Here is a 19,001-nt window from a genome sequence, read left to right on the forward strand (position 1 = left end):
AATATGCGACTGAAGTGGCAGATTATATTATTATATTCTGGGCTTCAGGGGATATGCAGAAAGTAATAAGCAGCAAAAAAAAAATCACGAAAAGCTAAGGAAGGCAATAAATATTCCACACAGATACACAAATTATCATTGTGTGCCTATAAATCAAGAAATGACTTGAAGTATTTTATCACTGCTTTTCATTATTCTGAAGAATAAATGTAATTTCCTATGTTCGTGGCAAAATATAAAACTAAAAACTAAAAACGCTAATAATGCAAGGTACAGTGTTAATTTCTAAGCTTAAAGTGTGATTAAGTTTAGTTTAGGCTTTTTTTATTCTCAACAAGGATGCATATATATAACTAATCTTCAAAGACCAAGTTTATGCCTGACTATGGGAGAAAAACATAATATTGTATGGGACACTCAAATCTTCTTTCTACAAAGTGCACAGTATGTCTAGGAATTAATTAAATTTTTAATATTTAAGTTAATATTTTGACTATGGAAATGTATAATTAGTAACTATACTGAATATTATTTAACAGAATTAAGTTGATTTATTTGAAGTAATTAATTTATAAAGAATTAAGTAATAAGACATAAATTACCTAAAATCAAATATCAGGGTGTATTTTCATGTGGGAAATATATGTTGAATTTCACATGCTTTAATCAATAGTATAAACACATTATAAAAACACCAACTAGAATTCAATACCATTCTAGTTGAATCTAAAACTTGAATATTCAGAAATAAATTGCTGTTATTTAAATTTAGAACTATAAGCTACCCAGCCTCCTATATCCCAGCACTGGCACCATTTCATTGTGTTCCTTCAGCTGTCATCAATCCTTAAACTTACTGCAATTCAACTCAAAAGACAGAATTATCCTATTCATCTTAGAATCTGAAGCAAGCTGGGAAGCACATGAGTGGTGTAAACAGAAGTAGTATTTTCAGACTTAAGTTATCATTTCATGTTTTCTTTACAAAGTTCTTTGCTTGGAACAAGGTCTCCTTCAAGCTGAATGCCAGCCAGATGGACTTCCGGTGCATGAGCAATCTGTTGACTGGGAGAAATTATCAGTACACAGCAAGCCAGGCCAATTGGAAGAGTCAGATGAGGCCCTTTCACTGGATGCTGGCCGAATTCTGCAGGGATGTCTAACTCATCTGGACTCACTTGATCTAGTGTCAGAAAAATAGTATTCACACTGAAATACTCCAAAACTCAAGCATTTATATCTACCAACACGAATAGGAGGTGCACTGACTGGTTTCCCAATTAAAACTTTTTTTGAAATTATTTATTTAGATTGTACTGGAAAGCAGACAGACAGAAACAGAATTTGCAACCAAAATACCCATAACAAATGGGACGCAGCCAGCATAAAGTTAGGAGCCTGGAATGTAATCAGGCTCTCACTGGGTGGGCAAACACCCAGTATCTAAAAAGTCACCTGAATTTCCAGGGTGTATATTACTAGGAAGCCAGAATTTGGAGTGGAGCTGGGAATCAAACCCATGTGCATTGTCATGGGTTGCAGGGGGAAAATGGAAGGTTTTTATTGACATTTATAAAACCATAATAAAGGCACACTGGCTCTCAATAAAATTTCAAAAGATTTTATTAAAATTTCAATGCATACTTAATTATTTGCTGATAAAATTAATTATATTGGTTTATTTATTTCACAAAAAACTGAATACGCCTAAGCAACAAAAACAAAAAATCCCACTGTTTGTCTTCTTTAGATTTGAATTTTCTTCAAAGCTGTGGGGTGAAGGAATCTTTTTCCTACAGCTGTGAGGGGTTACAGTGTAAACTTTTCAGTATTTTCTTATATGTGAAGAGCTAGAAGTCTGTACCAACCTCACAATTCTTAAATCTAAGGAAGAGTCACTGTTTTCTTACTAATGCAGACATATTTAAGTTAGTGCTTTAGAAGATGTGCCAGACATCACATTTATTCCAAATTGTTGAATAAATATCAGGGTGAGAACTAACACCAGAGTCATGGAGTTAGCCTAGGATAATTGCAGAGAAATTGATTGCTTTTTTAACTTTTATTTTTTATGACACAGTTCTATAGGCTCAGGAATTTATTCTTCCATTCCCCATTTTCCTTCCCTCATACTGTTTCACCCCATGTTATTATAATGCTATAACAGTCACAGGTATATCATTCTGGTATTTAAGTGTCACATGACATTGTAGGAATACACAATGGTAGATAGTCCAGAATCCTCTCCTATGGTCAAGATATACTTGACAGTTTCATTTATAGTTCTTAATTTGGAGTAGAAGTGCATATTATAATGTATCTTCATTTTTTGGTATGCTCCTCTACAGATGAATTGATTTTTTTTTCTAGAGGAATTGATTTTCAAAGTCAGTATAAGTTTTTTTACCTCTCCTCTCTTTCATTGATAATGTTTACATTTGACTTGCATTGAAGCTACATAAACCAATGTGTGCATATGTAACTATTAAGAGTCTAGCTAGTTTCTTCCATGGTGATTATTTCAAAAACAGGTAAGTTAAAAAGGAAAATATTCTTTTAAGGATCTTCTTGATCCGATGTCTGGCAAAACCTTCAAAATGAATTAAAAATTACTTTTTATTATACTAATTTTACTTTAAAAATGCACTTGTGTTTACATATAAAAACTTATAATCCTATAACTCTTGTGTTTACATATAAAATTTTATAACCTTATAACTCTCTCAGCAAAATGGAAAAGTATGCAAGACAGACCGAACGACAATGAAACTGTGGTTATGTAAGAAGAGCTCAGATCATTCAGTGAGAAATTGGTACAACTGATGGTGTTTTCCTACTTATTTTCACAATTTTGTAAACAGAAAAAGGACTAACAGGCACTATGCAGTCAACATTCATATTTCACTAATTATATATTTCCAGATGTTTATTTAAAATGAATGTTTAAAAGTTGCAAAGGGAAATACCACTGAGACAAAGTATAATACAGTAAGAGAAGATGCGCACATGTGAACACCTGTTCTTTGTAATTCCTTCCTTGGCAAATGTAATAAATACTAAAAATATTAAATAGAAAACATAATCCAATGTCAATTATTATTGATTTAAAAGGTGTTAAGAAAGCATTCTTTCTGTGCTGTATTGTTAGCTTCAGTTCTAACTAGTACTCAATAATCTTTTTAAAATGACTTCATTTATTTTTATTGGAAACTCAGATATATAGAGCAGAGGAGAGACAGAGAGGAAGATCTTCTGTCTGTTGATTCACTCCCCAAACGACTGCAGTGGCTGGAGCTGTGCTGATCCGAAGCCAGGAGCCAGGAGACTCTTCTGGGTGTCCCATGCAGGTGCAGGGTCCCAGGACTTTGGGCCATCCTTGACTGCCTTCCCAGGACACAGGCAGGGAGCTGGATGGGAAGCATGGCTGCCAGGATTAGAAATGGTGCCTGTATGGAATCCTGGCACGTATAAGGTGGGGACTTTAGTCGCTAGGCTACTGTGCTGGGCTCCTGACAATCTTTTTTTTTTTTTTAAAGACTTATTTATTTTTATTGGAAAGGCAGATATACAGAGAGGAGAGACAAGAGAGGAAGATCTTCCATCCGTCCGATGATTCACTTCCCAAGCAGCCGCAATGGCCGGCGCTCGCCGATCCGAAGCCAGGAGCCTCTCCCAAGTCTCCCGCGGGTGCAGGGTCCCAAAGCTTTGGGCCATCCTCAACTGCTTCCCCAGGCCACAAGCAGGGAGCTGGATGGGAAGTGGGGCTGCCAGGATTAGAACCGGAGCCCATATGGGATGCCGGCGCGTGCTAGGCTAGGACCTTAACCACTATGCCATCACGCCAGGTCCGACAATCTTTTTAAAATACAAAGATTTGGCAGAAAATTCAAGCCACTCAATTAAACTCATCAAAGGTAGTGATAAATAATCAGTTTAGCTAAATGCATTCTCTTGTTAAGATATAGTATGATTTCTATAGTAACATTAATGAAGAGTTAAATGATTAGGGCTAAATTTACTTTTTAATCCTCCCTCAATTTAAAAAAATGAAAGCTCACTGTGAGGATAGTGTTTTTCACAATTAAATGTTAATAGCACCTTTAAAATTCATGTACAGCCCTCTATGAAAGGCATGTGCTTTGCGTTGTATCATTTTACCATACTGCTCCTATTTATGTAAACTTAATGATAAGACTGAGGATTGGTGTGGCAAGACAACAGATTTAGCTGCTTCCTGTGAATCTGACATACATGAGGGACAATTCATCTTGTAGATGCTCCACCTCTGGTCTAACTCCCTGCAATGGATTGGAAATAGCAGTTGAAGAAGACCCAAGTATCTGGGGCCTTACATCCCTGTGGAAGACCCAAATGAAGCCACCGGCTCTTGGATGAGGCCTGATTTCGTCCTGATCATCTGGAAAGTGAAGTACTGATTAAATAATCATTCCCTGTCTCTTTAATTCAGACTTCCAAAATAAATGAATCTTAAAAAACATAATTCTATGCTAGGACTTCAGGTGTAGAAATAGTGGTACCAACTAATATAAATTATTGAGAATGCACTGTTCCAAGTTACAGTTTTGTGTAACAAATAGCTATCTATCATTCACAGCATTTTTATGAACATGATTCAAATCTTTAATAATGAGTCCAAAAATTCAGATGGAGACAGGTCTGTGAATACTTATCTCCACATATTTTGCATTTAGCCAATTAACTCAGTCAGTAACTAGCAGTTTAAATAAAAAGATCCTAAAAATCTTGTGAATATTGGCTAGAAGAAATTCAGCAATGACATTCAAGAACAGCTGTCTTGAAGGAGAAGGAAATAGGAAAATGTGATTGCATATTGACTGGTGTGCTGACATCCAGGAAACTAATGACCTTGAAATTAGAGGGAATAACAATTCTAAAAACAAGATCCTAGAGAAGACTGGTTTCTCTTCACAGTTTTGTGTTCTGTTAAGGAAACTACCATTGTGGTAAGGGAAGGATGAAGGGTTCACATTCAAAACTTTACCCTTAATATATCCAGGCAATTGCCTTTATTCTTTATTTCTTGTCCATAGCTATTTCATTTACATTCTCTTTAGAAATAATTTTATCCCTCATTAGCTATTGATATTTCTTATTTTATGCCCTTTCACTATTTAATAAAATGGCATTTTTATGCCAATGAAGTAAATTTAATATGGTAGGAAAAATGTGAAGCCTGTGAATGAGATTATTTGCTGTGAGATTTCTGATTTGGCTGAAATATTTTTTAAAGAAACTCCTGAATATATTCTATTGGTATAATGTACATTAGAAAATTCAGGATATAATTTATTCATTCCAAATGTACTGGCGTGTACGCTCATTAAATTTTTACAAGGATATCACTATAAAAAGGAAACAGTGACTAAATTTAAAAAAAGCACCACATATTTTACCTATAAACTTTCCTTGTGTAACATTTAAGTTCTGAACAATGCTATTTATAGGAGGAATAATAAATATTCATAACTGGAAAGATAAAACACAAAATATCCTACTTTATAATAAGATATAAATATTGTGGTAAATTTCTTTACTTTGCATTAGTTAAAACAATTACCTTTTCAAAAAATACACATGGAAACTTAGATAAACACACTTAAACATAGAAAAGCCGTTTTTGTATTAATTATTCTAAAATATTTCCCATATTCTTTTCAAATTAAAAATAATTTATAGCTCTAAGTAGCTATTCTTCTAAACATTTCAATCATTTTTTTTTTACTTTAACTCATTGCTTATTTCAGCTAAAATGACATGAGAAACTAAATATTTGCAGGAAGCCTTCAACTTCACTACTTCACTGTAATAGAATTTCCAGGATTCCTTATTCAGGCCGCTTACAACACAAACATCTTTGATCATGATGCCTACAATTTGACTCACTGTAAAATGGATGGATATATTGTGACATAAAACTTCAACATGGTCAAAATAAAAACATTTAGTAACTGCAGTGAAGTGTGTTTATATGGAAATGCAAAAGCAGTTTTAACTTTCAGTACCTTGTTGTTTTCGTGGATCATATATCTGAAGCCCAAAAAGGGGTGGTCTTTCGTGCTTCAGTAACGTTACCTCACTTGTTATCAAATCTAGTTGAAAAATGGAACCATTCATATAATCAGTCCAGAACACATAATTCCCATGATGTGACAGTCCAAAAGGATGATTCAACTCTTTCCCACTGTAAACAATCTGTAGAATATAAACACATTGTGAAGTCAGAACTGACATTTAGAAACATGACTAAATATTTTATATATTAAAAACATATTAAAAAATCTGATGGGGGTGGGAGTTTGGGGGGAATCCCAGCATATACAAAACTGTACCACATAATTCAAAATTCAAAAAAATATACATTAAAATATATTAAAAATAACAGGATGATCTAATGTCATAACTCATATTTTCTTCTAATAGATTTGGAAAATGGATTTCACAACATGAGCACATTTTTCTTTTTTTTCTTGGGGAATACAACTTGAAAGATATCATCTATATTTTACCCATTTAAATTCTCTCCTAGATAGCAATTACACACATTTAAGAGCAGAAACACCAACATGCCTTTGCTAAAATCTTATCCTTATCTCTGAAGAATTAAGGACACCATGATTCTGCATACTGAAATGTAAATCATCCAATAATCATAGAAAAACATGTTTTCATGGCATTGGAAGTGAAAACAATCTTTTAATTGTGCCAGTGCAAACTGAACAAATCTGAAATAATGACAACCAAGGCAAACAGTTTAATATTTAGTTGTAAATAGATAAATCTGGTGAATTTTAAATCTCACTATTGACATGTATGTATATGTAATACTTGCAAAAATATTTTCACCTTTACATTTGCAAAATCCTATTTCACATAGGAAACCAAATTTGTTATTTGAAATTAGAAAAATTAAGGAAGTTATTCAAATAAATTAATATTAGATGCATAAATTTTATTCTTTTCAGCTAAATTTTTGTGCCAATTGCCATATACAGAGTGGTTGAGACAATTTCCCAGCTTCCTGTGGGTTAAAATGTGATGGCTATGAAAGATTATGTTGGTTGCACTCATTAACCTCCTTAAAGAAGCAAAAGTGTTCATATAGTACCTGTTAATGCGTGGTACTAAATTAAATGCCAATCAGTTTCACTCATTTGAGAAGAAAATATTTAAAGCATTGTTAGAGGAAATCAATGCTTGTAATGGTGTTTAACTGAATAGTTCACTGTTCACTTCTGCAACAAAATCCATAACGAGCAGACTTCTGTGCCGTCTTCCCCGGAAAGGGAGGAAACGTAATGTCAAGGGAAGTGTTTTCAAAACTCTTATCATTCTGTTCCCTAATTAAAAGTTGAAGTCAGTCTTGCCAAATACGTCTCTGTCTCAGAGTCCACAGAATAATTTGACAAATACCTCGAAATCATATTGTAATGATTCTAGCAAAAGAGGCGAGAGGAACCTGTTATCTAGTCACTAGGCTTGAAGTTCATTTCATCCTGTTCTATCAATGTCGATGTCACAGAGCCTTTCATTCAGATAAACCTGGGTAATTATCTTCTCATCATGGATACGCTAAATTTCACCTGCAAATATTGAACATACATGACTAGAGCTAGTTTGCTTAGAAATAAAAATGCTCATCAATAATGCAGGAAAAGCTGTATTTTATAACAGCTCTGATATCCTGAGAGCTTCTTAAAACAAAAAAAAATCCCACACATCCTGGCATAGCACAGTGAGCTAGGTTTGGTCTCCTGGAGGCAAGTGCCAGCTGCACTACTTAATACTCAGCCTCCTGTGGCCACCCCACAGAGACTACTGGCAGCCCCTCAGAGGAATAAAAATAAACTTGAAAGTATTTTTAACACGACCCAACACGGCTCTGTGAAAGAAGCTTGTGGGTTAAAAACAGCAGCATTTGTCTTTTACCTTCCTGTGAGTTCCATTCAAAAACACTTTTTCAATATGATCATAATAGGCATCACACCAGTATAATGTGTTGGTGTGAAAGTCCAGAGTTAAACCGTTTGGCCACAGCATCTTTGAAGTCACAAAAATCTGCCGATTGAAGCCATCCATCCAGGCTTTCTCGATCCTTCCCACGCTGTCATCTATTTCATCTTCCTCCCAGTCTGTCCAGTACATCCAACTAATACATGAAAAAACAAGAGCACATGCATGTTGTTTCAAGCAGACGCCATCTACAGAGACACTTCCTCAAGATTTGGCACTTCCACAAGATCTAATTTCATTCTAATGAGTTCTCCTAGCTAATACTTATCTGTCAAAGGGAGGGGCAGCTGTGAAGTTCCAAGGGAAGTGAGGATTTGTTCACTGGAAACAGTCCACTTAGATTCATTACAGCAAACCTGATACAGCACTACCACACTTATTTACCTCCTGCATTAATTTGAACATAATAGTGCAAAATATTTATTTTCTTTGATGTTGATAGCCAGTCTGGCAAATGACTTCTTAAGGCAGTGTTATTTTTAGGTGTTGTCTACTTCACCAAATATATAGTGAATTGTGTGACTAAAAAGGCAGACTGAATGACATGAGAAGCTATGGTATAGTTAATGATCTACTCCAAGCTTTATTTAATCTCAGATGACTTATTATTTTTTAAGGCAGGCAATTGGATTGCCTTTGTTCTAAAGGGCATGGTCATACTGAGTTTGTTTGGTCAGGTCCAATTTGTCTTGCTGATGCAAATTATCTGTGCCTTATTGCCTCTTATTATTACCCCCAACACCCAAAAAAGATGATTTAGCTGCACATGAGTTTAATAACAGCAGGTTGACTGACCTTGAGATTCTGAGTTTTAATTTCTATCTCAAACAAAAGGATTTATTTTTTTAGAAGCAAATCTTTTGTGAAAGTTCTAACAGCGGGAGAAGGGGGGCCTTGAGGCAATGTTCCAATTCCTCACAAGAATAAGATTAAAACCCACCACACAGGTTGTTGTAGGGTCATGTGAAAGTTCGTGAGTTATTAATTAAGCTATTAAGTCTTACTCCAGTCTCTTCATATATGAATTCTATAAAGTCTCAAAGTTTCTGTACACTGCTGGTCTTGAAAACACTCCTCCTTCTTGGCTCTCCTGCCTCTCTCATTGTGTAGACTTGAAAGAATTTTTCAGATAATTTACATGAAATCTGTGTCTAACACTAAATATTCTACTGAAATCTAAACTGGCATACTTGGGGAAAAAAGAAATCTGATACACTCTCCATGGTGTTAAATTAAATGAGTACTTGCTTACTGTTTCAACAATTTACAATTATGTTGGTAAGCCTTTTTTGACCTTAGTACACTGAGAATTCTGAATTTTATTAATTCTATAAATAAACATCTGAACATGTCAATCCTAACTTCATTTCCTTGATACTTCTGTTATTGAGAGAGCAAAGGAGGACAGAGAGACATTCTATTTCCCTTAATTCTGTGTTAATTAGGTCCTACTACCTGATTTCAATTAAATAAGTAAAATATATAATTTTTCATCTCTATTGATATTTTCCTTGAAGCATCTTACATGGTTTTAATCAACTTTGTTTTTATTTTTGTGCTAATTTTTACTTTATTGAAACTGCAATTTTCTTGCCCTAGAGCTTTTTCTTTTCATTTTGTCTACATATATTGTTTTACTATTACTCTAAATCAAACAACACATTCATACATACACACACACGGACAAATATAAATGCTTTAAGCATACTGTAAAATAATTTGAAGTTTTAAGAAAGAATTGTGAATCATTTATTTCTCAATATTATTTCATTCATGCAGAATATAAGAAAATATTTTTCTAAATTAATGGTGCCAATCTGCTAGAGGTTGGGTATATACGTGATCATTATGTATTATCTGAGTTATATGATTACAAGTTATCTCAAAAAAACCTTTATATTCAGCATTTTATAATACTGATTCTTAACTCTATAGCATAGGGATATAACTTAAAAAAGTACAAGAAACAAATATAAATATAGATTTCTAAATGGTGATCGGGGCATTCATAAAATAAAAACTGGATTAATCTAGACTTTTGTTAATATAACAAGAAAATTTTCGCTCACTTCTATTTTCACTGCCTGTTTAAATTCTTGATGCCATCTATCAGTGGTCTTTCTAGAAAAAGTCAAAATACATCTTTCCCAAGCTTCCTATACTTGCTTTTATTTTTTTAGTAGATTATCTATGTCTTGTATCATATTGGATGACAGCACAGGTCTAGTTATAATTAATTAAATTTTTAATAATTAAGGGCTGGTATTATTCCTTATTCATAGTTGCAGCTTGAAACACCATACCTGGCTTTCTTGAATTTCATTTTGGAGTGACCGCTATTAGAAACACTTAAATCCTTAAAATTTCGTTAACATGTAAAATACATTTATTTCTCATTGAAACACTTTATCGGGTTGCCGAAGCAACGCCTTGTTGTCAACCACAACAATGTGTCAGCATTAAGAGAGACGGGATTCAGTCTGGGAAGGAATCTACATCCAGTTCATTTTGGAGATACTCCATAGAGGCGGCTGTTTAGAGAGGTCAGAATGGGAGATCTCAGTGCATTGGTTTGAGCTTAGACTGTAAAAGAGGAAGGGACTGCAGAGGAGTGAATCCACCCGCAGCCATGCAGTTTGAGGAGCAGCATGTAATCATACTGCCCCTCTACTCTACCCTTTGGCTGGGGGTAAAGCACAACGTTGCTCTCATAAATGCCTGCCAAGGCCATGCTGTCCTTTCTAATCTCATCTTCAGTTTTTTTCTCCCTTTGCTGAACACAATCCAGCCACCTGTTTGTTATTCAAGTTTCTTTCATGGCAAAACTTTTGCACTATTTGCGATTTTTAGATGTAGCATTTACTTCATTTGGTGAAAACTACTGTTTCTCATGGCATCTTTCTTTTATTCAATCAGTTCTTAGCTGAAAAGATGTCTCCTTAATGTTTCTCAGCAATCTAATAGCCTCTACGGTTGACCACCATGATACCAACCTGCCTACTGCCTGCATCAATGGGCATTTTGAAATTACATTTGATAGCTATTTACCTATTATGGCTTCCTTCCTACAGATGACACAAAGTGCTTCCTGAGGATTAAGTTCAAAGTACAGAGCTCTTTGTAGAGTACATTGTTAGAGTCACAGTATCTGTATGCGTATACCTATGGACACTGATTTTCAGATTGGTGCAAATTAGCAATACTCTATTTGAATATCTGAGTATGAAGGAAAAGGCACAGGAGTCCCTTTGTGTATCAAGGAAGGCAAACACATCCTTGGCAGGTACAAAGGTAGGCAAGGATACAGAGATCACCTTAATGAAAACAAAGTAAATACATAAAACAAAAGAATATCAGTGAAACTTGCCTCCAAAAGCATCAACTACATAGAATGGTGTCAAGCATAAATTGGACACTTGCCTGCTATGGAGGTGTTGACAGGGATTCATGAATTTGATGAGGAAAGGGACTAGTGACCTTTAAATTTCCTTCTGAATCATACGGTTCCGTGATTTTCACATTTATGTCATCTATCTTTGCACAACAAAGACTCTTTTGGAAAACATTCTTTTTCTCTAACACAATGGTAAGAGAAAAAATACTATTTGAAGACAAATTTGGGAATTCTTGCTTCAAATACATCTGGGTAATATGAAGCAACCACTTCCTGTTACAACTAAAATTGTCTTGGTTTAAAGGTCAGGTGGATGGCATAGTTTAGAAGTCCAGGAATAGAAAAGATAATTATAAAATCCACACAGAATCACTGAGTTTTGAATTATGTTACAAAAACACGCAGAATATGTTTATCCATTTCTTAAAAGCAAGCACTGTATTTTGAGCTATTAAACACAGACATAATTCTAGGAACTGCATTTGGGTATCTCAATTTATAAGAGATTTATAAACCTGCTGTTCAATTAAATACTGTTAGTATGTATTCAACAAATTATAAAGACTTTTTCACTTTATGATGCTATTTTGAAGCAATGACACCACAAAAGCTAAGGAGAGAGTAACATCTACACAAATATGTGACAAATGTGATTCTTTTATTTTAAATGCAATTCTGGTAGGGATGTCCACAACTCTTTCACATTCCTATAATTACAGTCTGTATTCCTATTAACACCTCCAAATAGAAACCAAAGGTTTATGTTACCAAGAGTTCTAGAAAATATTTCTTTTGCAAATGAGTAGCACATGTTATATAAAGAAGTTCTCATATGGAAGCCGTAGCATCAAACATCTTTTAATTATCATCTTAGACTAATACACAAGACTGTCAGAATTGACTTATATGCCAATTCTCTGATTAATTTGATATCTTTTACACATCATTTGCCAGTCCTTTATATATTATATAGGTAAAAGATAAGAATAGCAGCTAATTCAAAGGATTATAGAATATAGGTGATGTAATCTATTCAACCAAATGTCTAGTACACAACAAATGTACTACATCTTTCTCTGTTTTTGGAATACATTAAAATTTAGCTACATTAAAAATTGATTCCTTGATTCAGCTGATTATTTGTCTTGGGGTCATGATATCTAAAATATAAACTTATAACATTTATCTTTAAAAAACACATCCTTCTTCAAGTCGTCTATTTCAGTCCAACATGTCTTGACAATTAGACCACATTCTTGGGAAGAGGAAATCATCAAACAATTAGCTTTTCCCAATCAGATGACACATACATCCTAGTATATTCATTTCTCTGTTCCTAATACAAAGCCAACAAACAATACAAACCCATGCACTGGATCCACCACGATCCCTCTGGGATGGGACATCTCTCCTTCTAAAAGAGTCTTTCGACTTTGGGAAGCCTTTTCCAGCCTGGCCACATTAATGGTTTTCCTATGACCATCATTTGTCCAGTAAAGATTATTTCCAATCCAGTCCACAGCAATGCCCTCAACATTATCCAAGTCTATTGGAAAAACAAAAACAAAACAGAAATGAGCAATTAATTTTGTAATTACAATAAAATGACTATCCACTAATACCTACTTACTGAAAATTTTGATTCTCTCAAAATGTGAACATTGGTCCGTGAATTGTTCACAGCATAATTTTGGCAATTAGTATTATTCCATTGGCTATTTTTCCAAGTGTATTTTGAAGTCTATTTTATATGAATACAGGGTTCTGCTATTCATATACATTTCTATAGTATAAATGTTAATAATTATAACATTTACTTCATTTGAGGTGCAATACATTCCATTTGCAGCAGCGACCAGCAGAAAAATAAGAAAGTATAAATGATGTGAGTAGAAAAGGATGGGTACAAGTGGAAACCAAAGTAATAGAGACTATTCAGAAGAAATACATAGCAAGTTCAGATATGTATTATATAGCCTGAGTGAACAAAATAATATGAATGCCCTCTAACCAAGAGATGGACAGGCTGAGGTGAAGCACTTATTTGAAAGTCCAGAACAAACTTTTATTGTAGAACCAGATGAAGAACAAGTCTCCAAAGAATCACTGAAACATCTCTACGTATTTTAGCCTTCGACTGAATACATTCCTTTTACAACTTCCTATAAGATACAATGATAAATAAAAAATTACAAACACATGATTTTTGGAATTTACCTACGACCTTTTATTTTGCAAACAAGAATGTTAATACTTCACGGTGAAGTCCTTTATTTCTAGACCATTTGCATTTAAAGAGTTGAACTGGGATGAAAATTCCAAGATATTTCAGCCATAATATAGACCTTCAACACCAGACTGGCCACATTCAGTTTCTGCAACTTGCTCTCCTCATTGTTTGCCATTTTATAAACTATGCTCCAAATTGCAGACCACAGTGCATGGCTGTATTCCACTACATGATACTCCACTGCTAACTTCTCCCAAGAAGGCTATTACCTGCTTTCCTCCTGGGCACAAGATCCAGAGCTAGAACTTGGCAGACAAAGCAATACACACTAACACGGAAGTGCTACTTTCCTAGCTGACACCATAGATATTAACACACAAGCCTTGTGTTCATGCACTCGTGGGAAGTTTAAGTCACACTGTCTCCTATGAGGGCATAATAAATATCCACAATTATCATATCCTTTAATTATAAGAATTCTGGCTCTGGACAAAATACAATTTTCCTTTATGATCCTTTCTGCTAATAAACATGGACCCTAACTCAGGTTATATAAAATGTGATTTGATATAGCTGAAAATCCCATTAGTGAATCAAATATGTTCTCAGATTCACTTCGCTGAGTGCTTCATTACCATCCAATATGAGTAATTTTCACAGGTTAATTGTGCCTACATTTTGAAAAAAAAAGTTTAATTTTGTCTTTATTTTATTGGCACTTAATTTTACTGAGTACTTTCCTATTCTAGCATAATGGAAAAAGATTGGCTGTTTACTCTTTTCCACTTATCATAGCCTGTAGCTGATTGTATCATGTTCATTGGTTTTCAAAAATTATATCACATCTGAAATCTACTGCAGCATGCAAAATTTCATGTAGTAGAACTCCCTCACACACAAAAAAAAATCTTCCCTAAGATTTATTTTTCCATATGAAGCATTTAGAATACTGTTTTGATAGAAATTTTATTTCTAGTGTTTGGTAAAGCAACTCAGTCACTCTGATTGTTAATTTCTATATTAACAAAGTGAAGCAAACAACAACATTTACACTGCAGAGTGATATCAAAAAGTAAATTAGCCACTGCATGGAAACGTAGCATATCACATGGACTATCGAAGCCTTTCAATACATGCTAGTTTTAGTACTTTATCAGCCTAAAAATGCTTACATTATTTCTCCCTTTGTCCTCATTGGTACTACTTAGTAAAAACGTACCTCAATTTTTCCCTTTGAAAATGTTACCTTCTGAAATATTTCTTTGCAATTTATCAGTGGTTAATTCGAACTAGAAAAAACTATGTGCAGACTCATTTATAATAAATTGTTAGAGAACGATTTCTAAGAGGCATAGTTTGCAAGGGTCTTGTCTCCCACTGATTTTGAAAATTAAATTCTTGAACAGAGTGAAGTAGCGATTTGGGTGACAAGTCCTGGTGCCACACTGAATAGGCCCTACCACTCAGAAGTAATGGAGTAAGTTATTTACTCTTTCTTTAATTTCCTGGTTTTCCAGATAGTTGTAATGATAGCAACTAAATATATATGATGTTCTTAAAATATTTTCTGACTCATAGAAAATGTTATAAAAATTTGCCCTCGTTTCTATTTATTCCTCTTAACTAGCTAGCCCATTAAGATAATAAAACAGTTTTTAAATTTTTCATTTTTTTTGCTATAAGAAAGATGAGACTGAATAAAATGCTTACTTTCTTTTTGACATTCATTTATAGAAAAATAGGCAGAAGCAGAGAGAGATAGAGACAAAGAGCTCTTCCATCCACTGGTTCACTCCACAATTGTTTCTAACAGCTGGTACCATATAAGGACAAATTCAGGAGACAGGAACTTTTTACAAGTTTTGCACATGGTTTGTTTGGGTCCAAGTACTTGGTCCATCTTACATTGTCTTCCCAGGAACATTATCAAGGATTTGGAACCAAAGTGGAGTAGCCAGTACTCAAACCATTGAGGCTACCAGCACCATTGGATGTCAGCACTACAGACAGCACCTTAACCTACTGGGTCATAATACAGGCTCCCTGAATACAAATTTTAAAATAAGGAAAAACATAAAATTATCTGTATAGAAATTTAAAATGCTTTCAGTTCACTGTAATAAGGTAGAGGACAATTTTCTCATGCTGAATAAAGCCTAAACAATCAACTAATCCTTTCCACAACACATATATGTTTATAAGGGAAGTACCACATTTCCACATCACTCAGTCTGATTTCAATTATCTTATGATTTAGAGAGAACTCTAAGACATGCAATTAGCCTTGTGCACAATTGCTTTCTCACCAAATGAACTGGACTCAGATTTACTAGTGCTAAACAATAAAATTTATACAATTAAAATCTTTTCAACCACTTGACCAGGGACACACAAAGTTTTATGTCTGTGAGAAATCATATGTAAGTGACTACAGAGATTGAGTACTAGCTTCAGGAATCATGACTATTCAAATGAAAGAAATATGTACAATAAAGAAAAATGCATTACAGAACATTGTTTTTTATAAATATTTGCATATTTTAAAATTTATATTCAAAACTTCATGATTATGATGATGTAAATACAGAAAAATGTTTTTAAAATCTGGTCAATCTTCTTCAACTTTCCATTTTTTGTATCAATGGACTACAAAAACTCAGTATATTAGTTTCTTCAACGTGTAAGACACACAATCTTTTCTTCCTTTCAAATGCTACTCCAGTAATTTGAGAGTAACAAGTATCAATGGAATAATGTCTGAAGAATACGTTAAACACAAGAACACACATAACCAAGTTCTGCTCAGCAATAAATCACAGGGTTCAGTTAAGCAAAGAATTCTTGAGGCAAATAATATTAGTTCCCATCAACGGCTATCTATCACTGAGACCATGAAGATCAGTCGTAAATAATAGTGTATATAAATAAAAGAAAACAATTTTATAGGAGTACAGCATATCAGAAAGTTCTTGAAACAAATTTATACCTGCATTAGATTAAATAATCATTTTAAACAGTAATTTTGCATTACCAACGGAAGAAAAGAAACATATTTTTGGAGCTAAAACTATGACACAAGTCAGATAATTAGGTAACAAATTACAGAAAAACTTAGGATGAAGTTTATATATGAAGTACAATCTCCTACATTTAAAAATGGATGCAAGATTAAGAGAAAAAAATTGAGACTTCAGTAGTGCTCTTAGATTTGTCATGATGCAGAAGTTGTAGTTACAGCGTGATCAATCAATTTTGATGCTTTACAAAAGAATTTGATTTATATCAAGGAATTAATTGAAAAGTATTCTTAAAATTGCCATTGTCGGGCTGGTGCAGTGGCATACAAGGTAATCCACTGTCTATGGTGCCAGCAACCCATATGGGCAATGGTTCATGTCCTGGTGGCTCCACTTTCCATCCAGCTCCGTGCTAATGGCCTGGGAAAGCAGCAGAAGATGGGTCAAGGCCTTGGGACCCTGCACCCATCAAGGAGACCCAGGGGAAGCTCCTGGATCCTGTTTTCAGATTTGCTGGCTCTGGCCCTTGAAATCAACTGGAGAATGAACATGCAGGATAGATGATTGCTCTGTCACTCTTTCTCTCTACCTCTATATAACTCCAACTCTCAAGTAAATATTAATCTTTACAAAACTGCCATTACATATATATATACATGTATATATATATATATATTTGGTGTGTATATATATACACAAAGTATACATACGTGTGTATATGTATATGTATGTGTGTATATATATATATATACACACACACAATCTCCATGGAGAAAGCACTTAGGACTCAGCAGATGGCTAGGACCTTTCAATGAAGGCTCCACGGCTGCCTGGGCCAGGGATGATCACAGTGCACACAGGACCAGGCCTTCTGTCCCTTGGACTGTTTCTTCTTTATGTCAAATGACTTTTTAGGCATTGATATAAGCTTATAAAACCAGTTGATTTTCATTTTCTTTTCATTATTGGACTTTCCTCACTTATTAGATCAGGCATGTGAATACAGATACTGTCAATGAGAACAAAAGATGATGCTCCTGCACTTAAAGAGGTTTGTAAAGAGCAGGAATGGGCCTTGTTTCCAAGATGGAATCATATGCCAGTGAGGAGGAATATCAGGTAAAGCCTTCATCCACAATGCTGGTATTCCTTCTTGCTGCCTGTTCTAGTCTCAGCTGCTCCATTTCTGAACCAAATCCCTGCTAATGCCCTGGGAAACAATGTAAGATGGCACAGTGGAACATCTGGATAAAGATCTTGGCTCTTGACTTGGGGTTGGCCCAGCCACAACCTATGAGGCCATCTGGACAATGAATCAGAGACTGGAAGATCTTTTGCAAAAGAGAATGTTGAGGTTAGCGAATACTGATCTATTATAACTGGCAGTAAGCAGTTGCAGCCTGCACCCTCTTCAGAGTTGCTTCTTTTGTAAGTATTCTTTTTGTGTGTGTGTGTAAGTATCTTTATTTGAGGTATAGATCATTTGCATTTTGCATTTCCACATAAATATGTATATATAATCATCCCATACATTCTTAGATGAATTTTTCTTATTAATTCTATATACCTGCACAACATTCCACCATAAAGGCATACTAATGTTTATTTCATGATTCTTCTATACGACTTTATACTGTTTCTGATTTTGAAGTTATTTAAGTGTTGCAAAAATAACTTACTGCATATGTATTTTTGCTTCATTGGATGTGGATGTTTAGGGTAGATTCTTATACACAGAATAACTAGGTAAAAAAATAAGTACATATGTAGTTTGCTTCAGGTATTGTCAAATCATCTGGTGATCTGTACAAATCATATTTCCACTAGGAATGTACCAGTACCTGTTTCCATACAGTCTCATCAGAAAAATCTGTCATCACATTTAAAATTTTGTCTGCCTGATAGGTGAAAACTTTAACCTCAGCATTATCTGGATTTGCATTGTTCTTATTTTAAGTTGAATACTTTTTTTAAATTATTTTGCATTATGTGATAAGTATTCTTGAAACTGTACTTCAACATCTCAAGGTTGCCAATGACTCCACTTGAAGGCATGCTGAAGTGTGAGCTATCTATGGAGATTTGTCTCCAAGAGAAGATCCTGACAAGACACAACTTAGTAGTCTTAATGCAGACAAGGTAACAAATTGGGGTATTAATGTGACCATAAATGAGAATTTATTTCTAGAGTCCAGGCTTCTTTCTCACTTCAAACTTCTCTATTGATTTATACTGCTGTGCTTTCAAGCATATGTTTAATTAGCTGAATGTGATGGTCAATTTTACATCATACATTAATTCAGATAGG

At 34.4% G+C, this 19,001-nt stretch overlaps 1 protein-coding gene across 1 annotated transcript in view; it reads right to left on the reverse strand.

Annotated features, from left to right (window-relative positions):
• Positions 1-19,001, reverse strand: part of LRP1B (LDL receptor related protein 1B) — a 1,366,825-nt gene that overhangs the window by 672,521 nt on the left and 675,303 nt on the right. The window contains exons 14-16 of the mRNA XM_058664204.1: positions 12,812-12,992; positions 7,969-8,188; positions 6,045-6,234 (exon numbers count right to left, since the gene is read on the reverse strand). Coding sequence (XP_058520187.1) covers positions 6,045-6,234; positions 7,969-8,188; positions 12,812-12,992 — 591 coding nt within the window. The remainder of the gene's footprint in view (positions 1-6,044; positions 6,235-7,968; positions 8,189-12,811; positions 12,993-19,001) is intronic.

Source organism: Ochotona princeps, chromosome 5 (assembly GCF_030435755.1).
Source record: "Ochotona princeps isolate mOchPri1 chromosome 5, mOchPri1.hap1, whole genome shotgun sequence".
NCBI classification, from domain to species: Eukaryota; Metazoa; Chordata; class Mammalia; order Lagomorpha; family Ochotonidae; genus Ochotona; species Ochotona princeps.